Source organism: Nicotiana tabacum, chromosome 8, assembly GCF_000715075.1.
Source record: "Nicotiana tabacum cultivar K326 chromosome 8, ASM71507v2, whole genome shotgun sequence".
NCBI classification, from domain to species: Eukaryota; Viridiplantae; Streptophyta; class Magnoliopsida; order Solanales; family Solanaceae; genus Nicotiana; species Nicotiana tabacum.
This window is the reverse complement of record NC_134087.1, coordinates 37,534,250-37,550,881: the sequence shown is the minus strand read 5'-3', so window position 1 is coordinate 37,550,881 and position 16,632 is coordinate 37,534,250. Positions and strand designations below refer to the sequence as shown.

Here is a 16,632-nt window from a genome sequence, read left to right as displayed (position 1 = left end):
CTATATCCGGGCCAAACTGATAGCTTTAGCTAGGGTTCTAGGACTCAACATTTTAATTGGCAATCCAATCTCAGGCTTTAACCCTCTGATGAAACAACTGACTACGTAGTCTTCAGATAATTTGACTCTAGTAAGTAATTCATCAAAAAGATCAACATAATCTTGCACTGAACTCACCTGCCTTAAGTCCTTCAGATCTCCCATAGGATCATCAAATAATTCTGATCCAAATATGGCATATAGGCACCTCACGTATTTTCTCCACCTAGGCCATTCTCTAGTCACGTGATGCTTCATAAAATACTGGTGCCATTGAAGGGCCCTGCTTTCCACCTTGCAAGAAGCAAGTTTCACCTTTGAGCTTTCAGGAGTTCCATCAACATCAAAGAATTGCTCACACTGGTATAGCCAATCCTTCAGACCTTCACCATTGAATTTTGGAAATTCAACTTGATAACTCCGAGTTGGCAATTGATACTCGTCATTTCTATTTTGCACAACTGCTGGTACTCGATCTGCAACAACTTCTTCTCTCGTCGACTGCGCATCACCTCCCATGGTTAAATTGCCCAATATAATATTTTTGATTTCCTCCATAGCTTGGGCTACTTTTGCATCCATCATCTGTCTCAAATCAGAAATAGAACTGACCACAGTATCCATGGAACCTTTGAGATTATCGACCTCTTTCCTCAATTCCTGCATCCTTGTGTTGTGATCCCCCATTGATTGGTCCGAGAATGGCTTGCTCTGATACCAATCATGCAAGTTCAGTATTTTGTTATCCAATTCGAGAAAGAACTAGAGTGTTCCTTAAAAGTAAAACAAGGAATTACTCTTGAACAACCTACTCGATGCTGGTAAACCCAGCTGAACTTAGAGAGAAGTAAAAAAAGAGAGGATTTATTGATTATCTTTCAAAAACAGAATGAATATAAATCAAGTCTATTTGAGCTAATAAAGGAAGATCAGTTTAGGCGGGAAAGTTAGTTGTAACTAATTTCCGAACCCATATGCAGAACATGTGTTTTAACTACCCTCTAACTACCTCCTAATTAATTGAGCCATCTCAACAACTAATCATCATCTATTTTTAGTAGCCAAGATCAATTACAATCAACAGAAATGGAAAGTGTCTTAATGGGATCATATGAGTGCTAAAGAATGGAGTTATCCTCAAGAATGTCTTTCTTCTTGATAATCCCCCACCTATAACCACAACTTCTGTTGAAGAAACGAAATAAGATTTTAATGAGATTATGCTGGTGGTTGGAAGACATCTAGATTGTAATTGGACCACCTAAGCAGAGGCAGACCCAAACTTTGAAAGTGGCGGGACACATAAATGGACTGCTCAATCAGTGCCCAATCAAACTTTTAATCCTAATGATTACAGGCAAAATATATAACCATTTTCAACATATATGTACTTATATATCTAGAATTTTTACCGAGATTAACGGGGTTCGGTGACCCCTCTTATCTGTACATAGGCATGACTTTGTGTATGGGTTAAAATTCGCCTTTAGAATATTTAGGCCATGATAGGGAAGAATCCTCAAATCATCATTTGTCAAGATGATCCAAGAAGTCGCAAAGCATGTGGTCGAAGTGTCGACGAGATCCATTGTCAAGGCGTCAACAAGGGTCGAGGTTGAGGCCGAGCACCATTGATAGAGCTGTAACGACTAGTTTTCAAGATAAGATATTAAATAAAATATTCGAGTGAATATTCTCCGCACTTGTACTATTAGGATTACTTAGGAACATGTCCCATATAAATAGAAAAAGAGATATGATAGGGAGCATGTGATACTTATTTGTAAAAGAATCACTTTGACTCAAAAGATTCAGCTACTCACTTGATACAAACATCACTTTTTCATTAAATTCTTGTCTATACTTTACCATCAGATTTGAGAAATCCTCGATTATTCGAGGATTTATCCAACAATCATTGTCAGGAGGAAGATCCACTTATTCCATCCTTTATTGAGTGAATCATTTCTCATATTTACTTAAATATCATTTATTGCTATTCATTAAATATTGTATGCTGCATTAGTGTTCCTGATTTTTCAGAACATTTATTACGTGATACTGCTACTGTTCGTCCAAATCTATATGATATCTATTGCTTCTTTTAAAACTAAGATATAAGGATATTATTGTTAGCTAAGATTAACCCTTGTTTATATAAATTTAATTATTTGAACCAAAATTTATATTTTTGTTCCAAAATTTTGGCACCGTCTGTAGGGATTTCTTAGTTAAATTTTTAGTTTCTTCTAAATCTAAAACTAACGCAGGTCACTAACGTCATAAAACCCAAGATCTTCTTTCGTGTGCAAAACTCTAGTGACAGGTAACCGAGAAGAAAGGATGATGATATCAAGTGAATTCCCAACCAACCTCATGAATGTCATCAACAAAAGCTGCGAAACGGTAGGTGAAGACACGATGCCCAGTGTGTCCCCTAGGCAAGATGGATCAGCGCCCCCACACTGTAGCATAATAAACCCCGTGGTAAAGGAGCCTCCACGTATGTATAGGAAGGGGTACCCCCAACTGTAAAAAAAACTCCTCGAAGCATGGCTGACTGAAACATTAACAAGCATCCTCAACAAACCCGCTCCAGGCTCGACTGCAGAAACCGCAAGGATTGACATAATACAACAAACAGAGGAGAAGTGCAACCTCCCCTCCCCTCTAACGACAGGTATAACTCATAATTTCATCGATAATGCAGGTGACAATGCCCTCGCGGCCATCCTAAAAGGATGGAAGAAATGGAGAATGAAAACAAGGGGCTCCAAGATCAGATGAAAGAACACCAAGAACGGGTTGATAAGATACCAGGCGCTCCTATGTTGCTGCCGAAAAGGGACGCCGACTGGTTCATAGAGCAGCCATACAATGATGATGCAACCTCGAATGCCATAAAAAAAACCTTCAAAATGACACCCTACCTTAGGATATACGACAACATGACCGACCCTGAAGATTATGTGACTTATCGCATCACCGCCGTGAAAGGCAATGATCTCGCCAAAAAATATGTGTCTTACATCTTGCTGAAGAAGTTTGGTGAAACCCTCATAGGAGGGACGTTAACATGGTATTCGCAGCTACCAACATGCTCTATAGAAAATTTTGAAGAAATGGCCGACAAGTTCGTAAGGGCCCATACTGGAGCCAAGAAGGTTGAGGCGAGAGTGAACAACATTTTTTCTATTAAACAGTCTCTGGGAGAGAGACTAAGGGACTTCCTTGCCCGGTTTAATCGAGTAAGGTTGACTCTGCCAAACGTATCCTAAGGGATGGCAGTCGCAGCTTTTCAGAATGGGCTGAGTAGAGATGGTTCAAGAGCAACTAGAAAGTTGTTGAATTGGTTGATGAAGTATCCCTTAACCACTTGGGATGAAATCCACAATGCTTATTGTGCCGAGATCCGATCAGATGAGGATGACCTTAACGGTCCAACTCACCGACTAACCTAAGTACAAGCTGAATCTAGAAAAGATCAAACAAGGGCTCACCCAATTCCACGACCTAACAGGGAACAACATCAATAGTGTGTCAGAACGGCAGTTGTGCCCTCTTCCCCTACGAAAAAGGCTAATCTATACCAAGGACAGGAACTCATCGGAACAAAATAGGTATGCCTCCATTGTTATCTGCTCATAATTTTTGAATGTCACCTATAAAGATAGTCTACGCTCTGGAGAAGCTCAGACCAAAAGTGAAGTGGCTGCCAAAGATGAGATCGGACCCGAACACCAGAAAGTCCGACGCCTTATATGAGTTCCACAAGGAACGAGGATACAAAACTGAAGATTTCATCGCCCAAAGGTAGGAAGTTGTAAGCATATTGCGACAAGGGCACCTTAAAGAGCTGCTAAGCGATAGGGGAAGAACCAATTTCACCAAAAGATGCGAACACCAATGGCCGCCTAAGACACCATCACTAGCTGGTACCATCAACATGATCATTGGCGGCGGCGATGATGCCTCCATCAACAACATGAAGTTCACCACTACGCACAAACTCAAGTGATCTATCACCCATGAACAATACAATAAACTCGAAGAAAGTATCATCTTCGAGGAGTCGGACACTGATGGTTTGACTTTTCCTCATAATGACGCCCTCATTATTACATTACAAATTTTAGATACTATGTTAAACACATTATGATAGATAAAGATAGCAGTGCATGTATTATCCATCCTCGATTACTCACCCAAATGAAACTCGAGGATAAGATAGTACCGCGCTGCATCACGCTAACTGGTTTTAACAATGTCGTTGAACGAACATCCGGGGAAATTACACTCCCCATTTTGGTCAGCGACGTAAATCTCGAAACACTATTCCACATCATGGACCAGGACACCGTGTACAACACCATAGTGGGACGACCATGGATACACCCCATGAAAGTCGTCCCCTCCAGCATATACCAAGTCGTCAAATTCCCAACTCCATGGGGAATATTCAGTATACAAGGAGAACGACGTACATCCTGGGAATGCTAATGCATTGCCTTAGACAGCACGACCACCCAACAAAGAAAGGACAAAGAAAAAGAGGCATAACAATCACCAGGGTCGAGGTCGGAGCCCGATGAGACCGGGGACGACATCAAACACCCCAACATGGTCGAAGCTGTAGGATCAACCATAGAAGACCTCGACCCTATTTAATTGGACCCCAGCGACCATAGCAAGAAGGCCTATATCGGTTGCAAACTTCGGGAACCAGGTAAATTTAGTCAATTTTTAATAGCTAACGCAGATTTATTTGCTTTCAGCCATGCAGATATGCTACGAATACCAAAGGAAATAGCCATGCACAAATTAAACATCGACCCATTCCACCCCCTAGTAAGACATGTCAGGCTTAAATTCAACTCCGCCATTAACGACGTAGTGCGTGAGGAGGTAGAAAACTGTGCGAAAATGGTTCCATCAAAGAGTCAAAGTACCCCAAGTGGGTCGCCAACATAGTAATGGTTAAAAAGAAGAATAGGAAATGGTGGATGTGCATGGATTTCACAGACTGGAACAAAGCATGTCCAAAGGATTCGTTCCCGTTGCCTCATATTGACCAACTCATCGACGTAATGGCCGAGCATGAGCTACTAAGTTTCTTGTACGCTTAATGAGGATACAATCAGATCCTCATGGAAGAGGAAGATCATGAAAAAACCACGTTCATCACCCACCAAGGAACGTATTGCTACAAGGTCATGCCTTTTGGACTAAAGAATGCAAAGGCTACTTATCAAAGGTTGGTGACAAAGATGTTCAAAGATCAGCTCAGAAAATAATAGAAGTATACATAGACGAAATGTTGGTCAAGTCCAAAAGGGGAGAATATCGCATCGACCATCTAAAAGAAATTTTTGACATACTCAGATGGTACAGGATGAAGCTGAACCCGGAGAAATGCACATTTGGTGTAGACTTGGGAAAGTTTCTAGGTTTTCTGGTACCACAGCGAGGAATCAAGGTTAACCCAGACCAAATCAAATCTAATAAGAGGATATCAGAACTCTTTACCACCAAAAAATTGGTACAAATGTTGACTGGTCGCATCATCACCCTATCAAGATTCATCTTGCGGTCGTCAGATAGGTGTCATAAATTCTTTGGCGTACTCAATAAAGACAATGACCTCGAATGGACTTCCGAATGCGTCCAGGCTTTGCGAGAACTAAAGGCATACATGTCATCGCTGCCCTTGCTTTCAAGACCCGAGTCGGGGTAGCGTCTCCTTGTCTATTTGGTCGTATCTGAGGTAGCTGTAAGTGCAGTCTTAATTTGATAAAACAAAGGTACACAATCCCCCATCTATTACATTAGCAAAACACTCGTCGATGCCGAGACGAGGTACCCACACCTCTAGAAATTGGCTTTGGTCTTAGTCGTAACTTCACGAAAGCTTAGACCATATTTCCAATGCCACCCCATCTCGGTCGTCACAACTTTCCCCCTAAAGAGCATTTTCCATAAACACAAACTATCGGAAAGGCTATCCAAATGGGCCATCAAGCTAAGTGATCACGATATCACATACCAGCCGCGAACGGCGATAAAGTCACAAGTGCTCGCCAACTTCAGTGCAAAAACAATGCCTGAAGTCAAAAGGGAGGCCATCTAAACTTCCCTCCGAACACAAGACCTTCAGTTCCTATACACCGATGGCGCTTCAAAAGCATTGTGGTCCGGGCTGGAACTCGTAGTCGTAGTCCCAGTAGGAGAAGTGATTTTCTAGTCTATAAGGTGCCCGAATATGACTAACAATGAGGCCAAGTATGAGGTCGTAATTGAAGTTTAAAACTAGCACTCAAATATAGGGCAAAACAATTGAAACTACGTTGTGATTCCTAACTCGTCGTCAACCAAGTCACAAGGACTTTCCAAACCAAGGAACAAATATTGCAAAAATAACATACCAAAATCTACAAGCTACTGCCTAAGTTCAACGAATGCCAACTCGATAAAATTTTGTGGGCATAGAATGCCGAGGCAGATGGCTCGCCAAACTAGCCGTAGCTACCAAAAACATCACAATCGGAGACAAAAATGTGGCCCGTCTCCTTAAGTCAAGGTAAGAACCATAAACTTAACTTGGGATTGGTGCAATCATATTGTCACATACTTGCAGGATGGCACACTCTCTGGCAATAAAAAAGAGGCCAAAAAACTAAGGATGCAAGCGGACAAATACAAAATCCTCCACAACGATTTGTACAAGAGAACTTATGGCAGCCCTCTAGTGAAGTGCTTGGGCCCAAACCAAACTCAGTGTGCCCTCAAAGAAGTCCACGAAGGCCATTGCGGGGCTCACTCCAAAAATTGAGCACTGGTCAGATGCCTAATACGAGCGGGATATTACTGGCCTAGCATGAAAAAGGATGCTGCAGACTTCGTGAGGAGATGCGAGCGGCGCCAAAAGTATGCCCTAATGATTCATCAAGCAGGAGAACATCTCCACTCGGTCACCTCACCTTGGCCATTCATTAAATAAGGAATGGACATCGTGGGCCCCCTCCCAGTGGAGCGATAACGTACGATTCTTTTTTGTTTTAACTGACTATTCTAAATGGGTGGAAGCAGGAACATTCACCAAACAGGAAGTAATCACATTTATATGGAGAAATATTATATGCCAGTTCAGTCTACCCAAGGAAATCAGTTGTGACAACGGACCCTAGTTCACAAGAAAGAAGACCTCTGAATTCTTCGAAAAATAGCATATCAAAAGAATACTCTCGACCCCATATCACACCGCAGGTAACAAACAAGCAGAATACTCAAACAAGTCAATACTAAACATCATGAAGAAGAAGCTCGAAGGTGCCAAGGGACTATGGCCGGAAATACTATCAGAGGTATTATGGGCCTTCCAAACCACTCTGAAAATGAGCACAAGAGAGACGCCATACTCGTTGGTCTATGGAACTGAGGCAGTAATACCAGTCAAGGTCAGAGAACCTCACCTAAGGTACTCTCATGCGATGAGAGTATGGGGCAGGAACTCGATGAGGTCGACGAACGAAAAGATATGGCATACATAAGGATGGTCGCCCAAAAACAACAAGCAGAACTCTGTTACAACAAAAAAGCGAAGGTCAGGCCGCTTAAAGTCAGAGACTACGTACTCAAAACCAAAACTCTATCGAGCAAAGATCCATGAGAAGGAAAATTGGGAACGAAGTGGGATGGTCCGTGCAAAATCACAGCAAAAGCAAATAAGGGTTTATTCCAACTAGAGACAATGGAGGGAAAGCTACTACCAAAAAAATGGAATACCAGTCACCTTAAATACTTTAAATTTTGAGAGAAAATGTGTCACTAAAGTCGTACTCTTTTTTCCCTCACTTGAGTTTTGTCCCAGTTGGGTTTTCTCAAGGAGGTTTTTAACGAGGCGACGGAGGGAATGCTTCGAGTTGAAGTATGCGAAAGCAAGGTCGTAATAACTATTTCATTGCTCGATCTCTCAATACTCTCTAGGTCAACCAATGAAGGGACTAGATAGACTGGGACTCGAATGCCAGCCAACACCCAAAAATTTGTAAATTTCTCTAAGTATGTAACCGAAACAACAATATCAAAGCAATAAGAAATTTACGTTTATCAGCACACCATATCTGTGTTAAGGTTATCGGCCCTCGACTGTAATACTAATAAAAGGTTACGTTCGACACCGTTCGAACAAACACCTATCAACCCTCACCCGCAATACTAATGCAAGGTTACATTCGATCCCATTCGAACAAACACCTATCGGCCCTCGGCCACAATACTAATTAAAGGTTACGTTCGACCCCGTTTGAACAAATACCTATCGGCCCTCGGCCGCAATACTAATGAAAGGTTACGTTTGAACTCGTTCGAACAAATACCTATCTGCCCTCGGCCATAATACTAATGCAAGTTTATGTTGACCCTGTTCGAACAAAAACCTATCGTCCCTCGACCCCATTCGAACAAATATGTATTGGACCTCGTCCGCAATACTAATGAAATGTTATGTTCGACCCCGTTCCAATAATCACCTATCGGCCTTCGGCTACAATACTAATGAAAGGTTACATTCGACCCCATTCGAACAAACACCTATCGGCCCTTGGCCGCAATACTAATAAAAGGTTATGTTCAACCCTGTTCGATTACAACCAAACAAACACCTATTGGCCCTCAGCCGCATCTCAAAATAAAAATAAAAGAAATAATGTGTAATCAGCCCCAATGCCGCGACCAGCTAAAAAACAACACCAACGAAGGAAAGAGTGAATGAAACATGCAAACAATAGAAGCAATAACATACAAGTATAGAAAGTAAATCACAAGAAGGGAAAGAGATGCAGAAAAAAACTTTGACATTACATACTTAAATTTTTTTACATAGGCTCATGAAGACGCCAGAAAAAATACACAAAAGGTTACAAAGCAAATATAAAACTATTAGTCGCCACCGTCACGATCCCCAGTGCCTTTACCACATTGACCCGATAACTTTGCCATCGCCGCCTGCTCCCTCAGGATAAGTAGTATCGTATCAAGAATCCTCTTCAAGCTGATTTATGCCCCCATCATCCCCCTCACCATCCTCAGGTGTAGCGGGATCATACCCGCAAGCGACTCGAACTTCGCGAGCCTTAACACGAATATCTTCAAGGGCAACCTCGAAAATGAATCCCGCCATATGCAAATCTGGAAACGCATCCAACTGAGCCTCAGCATGAATCCATTCCTCATATAATTCCCGAGGAACGTTGGGAAAATCTGAAGTACAAGAAGAAGAGTGTTGTGCAAGCAGTTGGGCTTTCTCAGCTTCCAAAACGGCCACCCGATCATGAAGGATGGCTTTATCCTTTTCTAGCTCCCCAATCCTCTCCTCTAGTAGACCTTCCTTAGCTCTCGCCATGGACTGGTCATTCTCCCGCTTGGCTCGGAGGGTCCTATTTGCCAACTCAAGCATGCCTAATTCCCTCTGAGCGTCCAGACAGGAAGATCCACCTTCTCAAGCTCACTCTGCTTCTCAACAACTTCACCATTGAGGCTCTCCAGCTGAAGCTGACATTCTTCCAATTGCCTTCATACTGCATTGGGCCTCCACGACCCTGCTAACCTCAAGCTCCTCTTCCTTACTCCTCAACGTCCCCTCGAGGACGCTACACTTCTCAATGGCTTTCACCACCTCATCGTCTTTGTCCTTCAACTCGTCGTGAAGGGACTGCATGTCGCCACCTTCACCAAGTTGCCGGTGAAAATCTAGGTACTTGCTTCGATACTTAAAGTACTTATTTTTTAACCTTACAAAAATTCCCTATGTCTCTCCTCCTTTCAAGCGCTCTCGATCTCCAAAATCATCATCTGCAATCACAAAAAGAAAAGAAGTGAGTCAAAAACGAAAACACCCCAAAAAACAAAGACAAAAAGAGGAGAAGAACAAAATACTAAACACTCACTCTAAGGGCAAGACCAACAATGCTCCTCGACAAAGTAACGTCATCCAACTCTTTAAGGGTCTTACCCTCTATCTCGAAACAAAAGGGGCTGAGGCCGGGGACCACGTCCTTCGTATTCTTCAGCAAATCATGATCCATAAGGATCGTAATGGTCCTCGTAGACCCCTTCTACATTATCTCAAGTTGGGTAAACCCTTCCTCCATCATCTTCAGGTCGCCCGCATAACCGTCTAAATTTGACTTTTAGCCCTCATCGGCAATGCCTTTGCCTCTCTCATTGGCCGACAAGGAAGTATCAACAACTGATTATGAAGTCGATGACTCCCCTCTCTGTGAAGTATCAAGAACATCAGCAGTCGACCCTTCTTCTTCCACCACCAAAGAAGGAAGAGACATACTCACGTCAATTTCTGCCAATCTCAGAATCTTGAACCCCAGCTCGACGTCGTTTTCGATGATAATGGTCACCATCTCGTGTAGTGAAAATAACCCTCCATTAAATCAACGGCCCGGGCGACCCGTCACCAGCATCTTTGAGCCTCTTCTTGCGAGGCACCAATCCCCACCACTATTCAAAGGCACCTCGTCCTCATCAATAAGGCAGAATAAATGAGGAGTAGAGGTTTCCATGGCTAAAATCTCTACGGATGAAGGGTAGATAGATTTTGAAGTAGCCCCCATCGAAGAAGAAATCGAAGCACGAATAGAAGCGGTTGCAGTCGAAAAGGGATAGGAGCTGAGGATGTAGCGGCTTTTCTCTTTCGAAATGCGGGTGCGGGGGCTTTTGACTTCCTCGAAGGTCCCCTGGCCAAGGCTAGGAAAAAACAGAGGGAGAGGAGAAGGTCACCAAAAGTAAACCAAAAAGAGAAACTAACTTAGGCACTAGTGATAAAAGAGACTTACCAGTCGAAGGGAGATGAGGCGCAAACCTCTTGGAAAATCCCGACCACTTACGTATCCTCACGATGTGAGGGAGGAGCCGACCTACCCAGTCGGAAATATCTTTGACCAAAGGGGGAGGTAAAACTTTAGCTGCACAAAAAATGCACAGAAGGTCAGAACCAATACCAAACATGATAGAAAAATCAGATACCCATAAACAAGGAAATTAAGTACTTATGAGTACAATTCCAAGTCTCAAGGAAACCATCGGCATTGGCCACCGAAAGGTTGAACCAAAATTTGTGGTTGTATTTGTCATACATCTTCATCACCAAGCATTTGCCTCTTTGGTGGCGAAGATTCAGCATCGTCCCCTTTATAAAAGCTGGGGGCGAACATGTGCGTTAAATGTCGAAGTGTGAGTTCGAGCTTGGCCAGCTCTACAAACTTAGTGAGCATCCTTATGAGTTTGTAAATGTATGGCGCGAGCTGAGCGGGGCAAATGCCATAATAGCAACAAAATTCCCCCGCCAATGGAAGGAGAGGAAGAGTGTAGTCGACTTGGAAGAGGTAGGCGTAGAAGGCACAGTACCTAGAACGGTGGACCTGCACCATATCCCATCCAGCCGGGATTAACTGTATGTGATGGGGAAGGCCAAACATAGCCTTAAGCTCTCCCAAATCAGTTTTCTCCATCGCTGATAGAAAGGTTCCAAGGCCGGCCTCAGGCAATTTAGAGAAATCAGATCTAGTTTCGGAGTTGTGAGGAATTATCTGCTCTATTGTTGGAAAGCTTCCATCCTCGATGGTGGCTGGAACATTCTCCAACATGAGAGGGAAACACCATCGCTAGAGGGACTACATCACTCCCCTCACTAGATTAAGAAGGTACGTTAGACATGTTTTAACAAAAGAAAAATGAGTATCAAACAATAGAGGACTAAAAACGATGGGAACCGTTGGAACATAAGGGAAACGTGCAAAGCAATGGAAGAGAAAGAAGAGGATATAGGGTTTCGAAACAAGAAACTTAAAATTGTAAAGTCATACCCCAATATATCTATTTATAAAGACTCTGGTACCAGAACCAAAAAATTGGCTCATCATTACCTGGCATCGAAACCGAAACAGCAGGTTCAATCAGGGGTCACGCACAGAATAAAGAAACACATCGAGAATACGTGTCATGATGATGCATGGAAGTATGACATCATCCTAATTTGTGGACAACACAACTCCAACAAACGGACAGTGAAAATCGAAGCGTTAGAGATCCACCGCTCACGAAGGGCCATATTGCCAGTTCGCTGTAATCACCACGACCTACACATCTCGCTCAATTATTTTGACCATAATGAACAAAATCCACTCATCAAGCCCACCTGAAGCCAACCTCAATAAGCGGAGGGACTAACTGTATGGGTCAAAATCTGCCTTTAGAATATTTAGGCCATGATAATAATAAGGGAAGAATCCTTAAATTATCATTTGTCAAGATGGTCCAAGAAGCCGTAGAGCTTGTGGTCGAAGTGTCGACGAGAGCCGTAGTCGAGGTGTCAACAAGGGTCAAGGTCGAGGTCGAGAAGCGTTGATAGATATGTTACGGCTAGTTTTCAAGATAGGATATTAAAGAGAATATTCTAGTGAATATTCTAGTGAATATTCTCTGCACTTGTACTATTAGGATTTCTTAGGAATATATCCCATATAAATAGAAAATGAGACAATGATAGGGGGCATGTGATACTCATTTGTAAAAAAGACACTTTGACTCAAAAGATTCGGCTCTCACTTGATACAACCATCATATTTTTACTGAAATTCTTTTCTATCCTTTACCTTCATATCCGAGAAATCCTCGATTATTCGAGGATTTATCCACCAGTCATTGTCAGGAGGAACATCCCCTTATTCCAACCTTTATTGAGTAAATCATTCCTCATATTTACTTAAATGCTATTTATTGTTGTTCATTTAATATTATATGCTACATTACTGTTCCTGATTTTCCGGAACATGTATTATATGATACTGCTAATGTCCATCCAAACCTATATGATATCTATTACTTCTTTTAAAACCAAGATCTAAGGATATTATTGTTAGCTCCAAGACTTATATTTTTGGTCATGCACTCTGCACCCAAGCATCAACATATTCCACTCCCGCATTCATTCTATGATGCATATAGTGAAATTCGAAGATGAAAAGCTCTAGGAAACAACGCGTTTCGAAGAACAGTTAAGCTAGATTAGGGTAGCAACTGAGATATTAGCTAAAATAAGAACAAACTAGAGGAGAATAAAAGTATTATTTTCATGAATAAATCCAAATCTGTACAATGAGATCTATATATGTAGCTAGATTTGATGCTTTCCCTTTTCCTCCATGGAACTATTCCTAAATGCCTCCAACTAACTTCCAAAATCTTCCAACTAATTGCGTGCCACATCAGCTCACCTTAGCTAAGTATTGACAAAATAAAGCTAATTAAATTCATTACTACTAAACATTGCAACAATACCCCTTACAGATGCAAGTCTTGTCCTCAAGACTAAAAAGAAGGAAATCGATGTTGCAACTCAAAGACATATTCTCAAGTATCTTGAGAGGCATCAATGCTTGTCCATTTGACCAGCTCTTGCACCACAACTTTATTGCCTCTCTTCACCATCCTCCTTGCTAACACTTTATCAGGTAATAGATAGTAAGGACTAGAGATGTAGTATAGTAGGGTGATTGATGTTGGTAGGAACTTTATGGCATTTATTCAGTTGAGAGACATTGAAAGTAGGGTGGATCAAAATATCAGCAAGAAGAAGCAGCTAGTAGGAAACAACTCCAATCTTAGCATCAATAAGATAAGGGCCATAGTATTGGCAGCCAGCTTGTTAAATGGTCTAGTGGCAACATACACCTGCCTATAGGGTTGTAGCTTAAGATAAATCCAATCTCCCACTTCAAAGTTCCTATCAGATCTATGTTAGTCAGCTAGATCCTTCATTCTCTATTGTGCTCTCAATAGATGGAACTTCAGAAGATGGATGATTGCCTCCCTAGCAACCAAGGATCTATCAACCATTTCTGAAACATCTTCACCAGCTAGATAAGGAAGATGGATAGGTGGTTTCTAGCCATATAAAACCTCATAGGGACTGCATTTGATAGTAGTATGGTAGGTAGTATTATACCACCATTCAGCTAATGGTAGATACTTAGGCCAATCCTAAGGGCTATCAGAGTAAAAACATCTCAGATAGGTCTCTAGAGTTCTGTTCATAACTTCAGTCTTGCCATTAGTTTGAGGGTAATATGTTGTTGATCTTTGCAGCCGAACATCTTGCATAGCAAACAATTCTTGCCGAAAATTTCTAAGAAAGACCGGATCTCTATCACTGGTTATGGTAGTAGGCCACCATATAGTTTAAAAACATTGTCCAAGAAGGATTGAGCCACTTTCTGGGCAGTATATGGATGTTGTAGGCTCATAAAATGACCATACTTGATAAGTCCATCAACAACAACTAAAATGACATCCTTACTATAGGACCTAGGCAGTCCTTCAATTAAATTTAAATAGATGTCAGTCTATACACCATCAGGAACAGGTAGTGGTTGTAGTCGGCTAGGAGAGACAACAACATCATACTTATGTCGTTGGCATACATCACATTTGTTGATGAAATCTCTAATATCTATAGCCATTGACTTCCAATAGAAGAAGGATTGCAACCTTTTTAAGGTACAATCCATGCCAGAAGGCCTAGCTTGTGTGGTTGAATGCCACAAGCTAATCATAAGTGTTCTGAGTTGTTGATCGGCACCAACCACCAACCTACCCTTCCATCTCAGCTAGTCATTACACCAAGTAAATGACTTAAAAGGCTGAGTTTGCAATTTGGATATCAACTCTTGCAAATAAGTATCAGAAGTCCAAGTGGCTTTGATTTGATCATACAGAGAGTCATTTGGAGATAGTAAAGAAATAACTAATAGTTTAGAGTTAGGTTTCCTAGACAATGCATCATCAGCTTTATTTTCAGCTCCCTTTTTATACTCAATAAATCAAAGGCCATAAGCTTGAAAATGCCAACTATTTGAAAGTCAGTGGAATTTGTTGTTCCAACAAGTGCTTCAATGCTTTTTGATCTGTCTTGACAATAAATGGACTCCTCAAGAGGTAGTGTGACCATTTTGTAACAACAAATATGAGAGCTAATAGCTCTTTCATAGACAGACATGGCTTGATGTCTGGGTGCTAAATATCTACTGATATAAGCTATTGGATGCCCTCGCTGCATCAACAAATCACTTATGCACTTACCACTTGCATCAGTCTCAACCAAGAAGGGTTTTGAAAAGTTTGGCATTGCTAGTACAAGAGCAGAAATCTAGGGTTGCTTCAACTTTTGGAATGTTGCAGTAGCTTCAGAAGTCTAGACATAGCCATCCTTCTTAAGAAAATCATGTAGTGGTCTGCATATAGTGTCATAATCTTCTATGAACCTCTTGTAATAGCTATCAAGGCCTAATAACCTTTTAAGTTGCTTAATATTAGCAGGAATGGGCCATTGTTCAACTGCTATAATCTTCTTAGGATCTATAGCAACACCTTTGACTAATAAAGTGTCCTAAATACTCCACTTTAGGGGCACCAAATGCACACTTAGGGGTCATTTAGTTTGAATACGGCTTATACTGGGATAAGTTATGCTGGGATTAGTTATTCTGGTATTTCATTATACACTATTTGGTATGTTTTATTAAAAATAACAATTGCATAATTTTTATGAAAAAGGTATAAGTTATCCTGGCACTAATTACCCCATCCTCTATAAGGTATAAGTTATCCCGGTACTAATTTTAATCCCGGAATAACTTATACCAGGTTTGCTAACCAAACAAAGTATTAAGGTGATATTAAATTTTTATACCTTCTTATACCTCATACCAAACGACCCCTTAGACATATTGGCATATAGTTGGTATTTCGGCATTAGTTCAAAAACATCTTCCACATGCTTAACATGATTAGCCATACATTTGTTGTATATATATCATCAAAAAAGACTAACATTGTCTTCCTTAGTAAGGGTCTGAAGACTGAATTCATAAGGTTTTGGAAGAAAGATGGGGCATTGATTATGTAATGATCCGGCCGGTCGTTTCATGAGTTACCACTCTGTTTCCCCCATTTCTGCTTCTTTATGTCCTGTTCAGTTGTATTATGTGGTATGGGGTTAGTTGGTTCGGGTTCAGAGTGGTTTTGGAGAGGTTTGAGACACTTAGTCTCTTTTGAGTAAGCTTGAGTTTGAAAAGTCAACCGGACATTGACTTATCTGAAAAAGGGCTCGGATGTGAATTTTGATGGTTCGGATAGCTTCGTTAGGTGATTGGGACTTAGGAGCATGATCGTAATGTAATTTGGAGGTTCGTGGTAGATTTAGGCTTGAATTGGCGAAGTTAGATTTTTGGCGCTTTTCGGTTGGTAGTGGAAATTTTGATATCGGGGTCGGAATGGAATTTCGTAGATTAGAATAGGTCTGTTGCGTCATTTGTGATGTGTGTGCAAAATTTTAGGTCATTCGGAGGTGGTTTGATAGACTTTTCGATTGTTTGCAGAATTTGGAAGTTTTGGGAATTTTAGGCTTGAATCCGAGGGAGTTTTGACTATTCGATGTTGTTTGGAGTGTTCCAAAGGTTGGTATAAGTTTTAATAGTGTAATTTGACTTGTTCGTACTTTTGGTTGAGGTCCCGAGTGCCTCA

General features: G+C 41.4%; 1 protein-coding gene across 1 annotated transcript; it reads right to left on the bottom strand.

Moving 5' to 3' along the window:
- On the bottom strand, nt 1-726 carry LOC142163045 (uncharacterized). Its single transcript, XM_075220296.1, has one exon. The coding sequence runs from the start codon at nt 724-726 to the stop codon at nt 1-3; it is 726 nt and encodes a 241-aa protein (XP_075076397.1).
- Between the last annotated feature and the right edge of the window lie 15,906 nt (nt 727-16,632).

Excerpts from the sequence above, each read along its gene's own strand:
- LOC142163045 (XM_075220296.1), bottom strand. The coding sequence starts at position 726 with ATGGGGGATCACAACACAAGGATGCAGGAATTGAGGAAAGAGGTCGAT.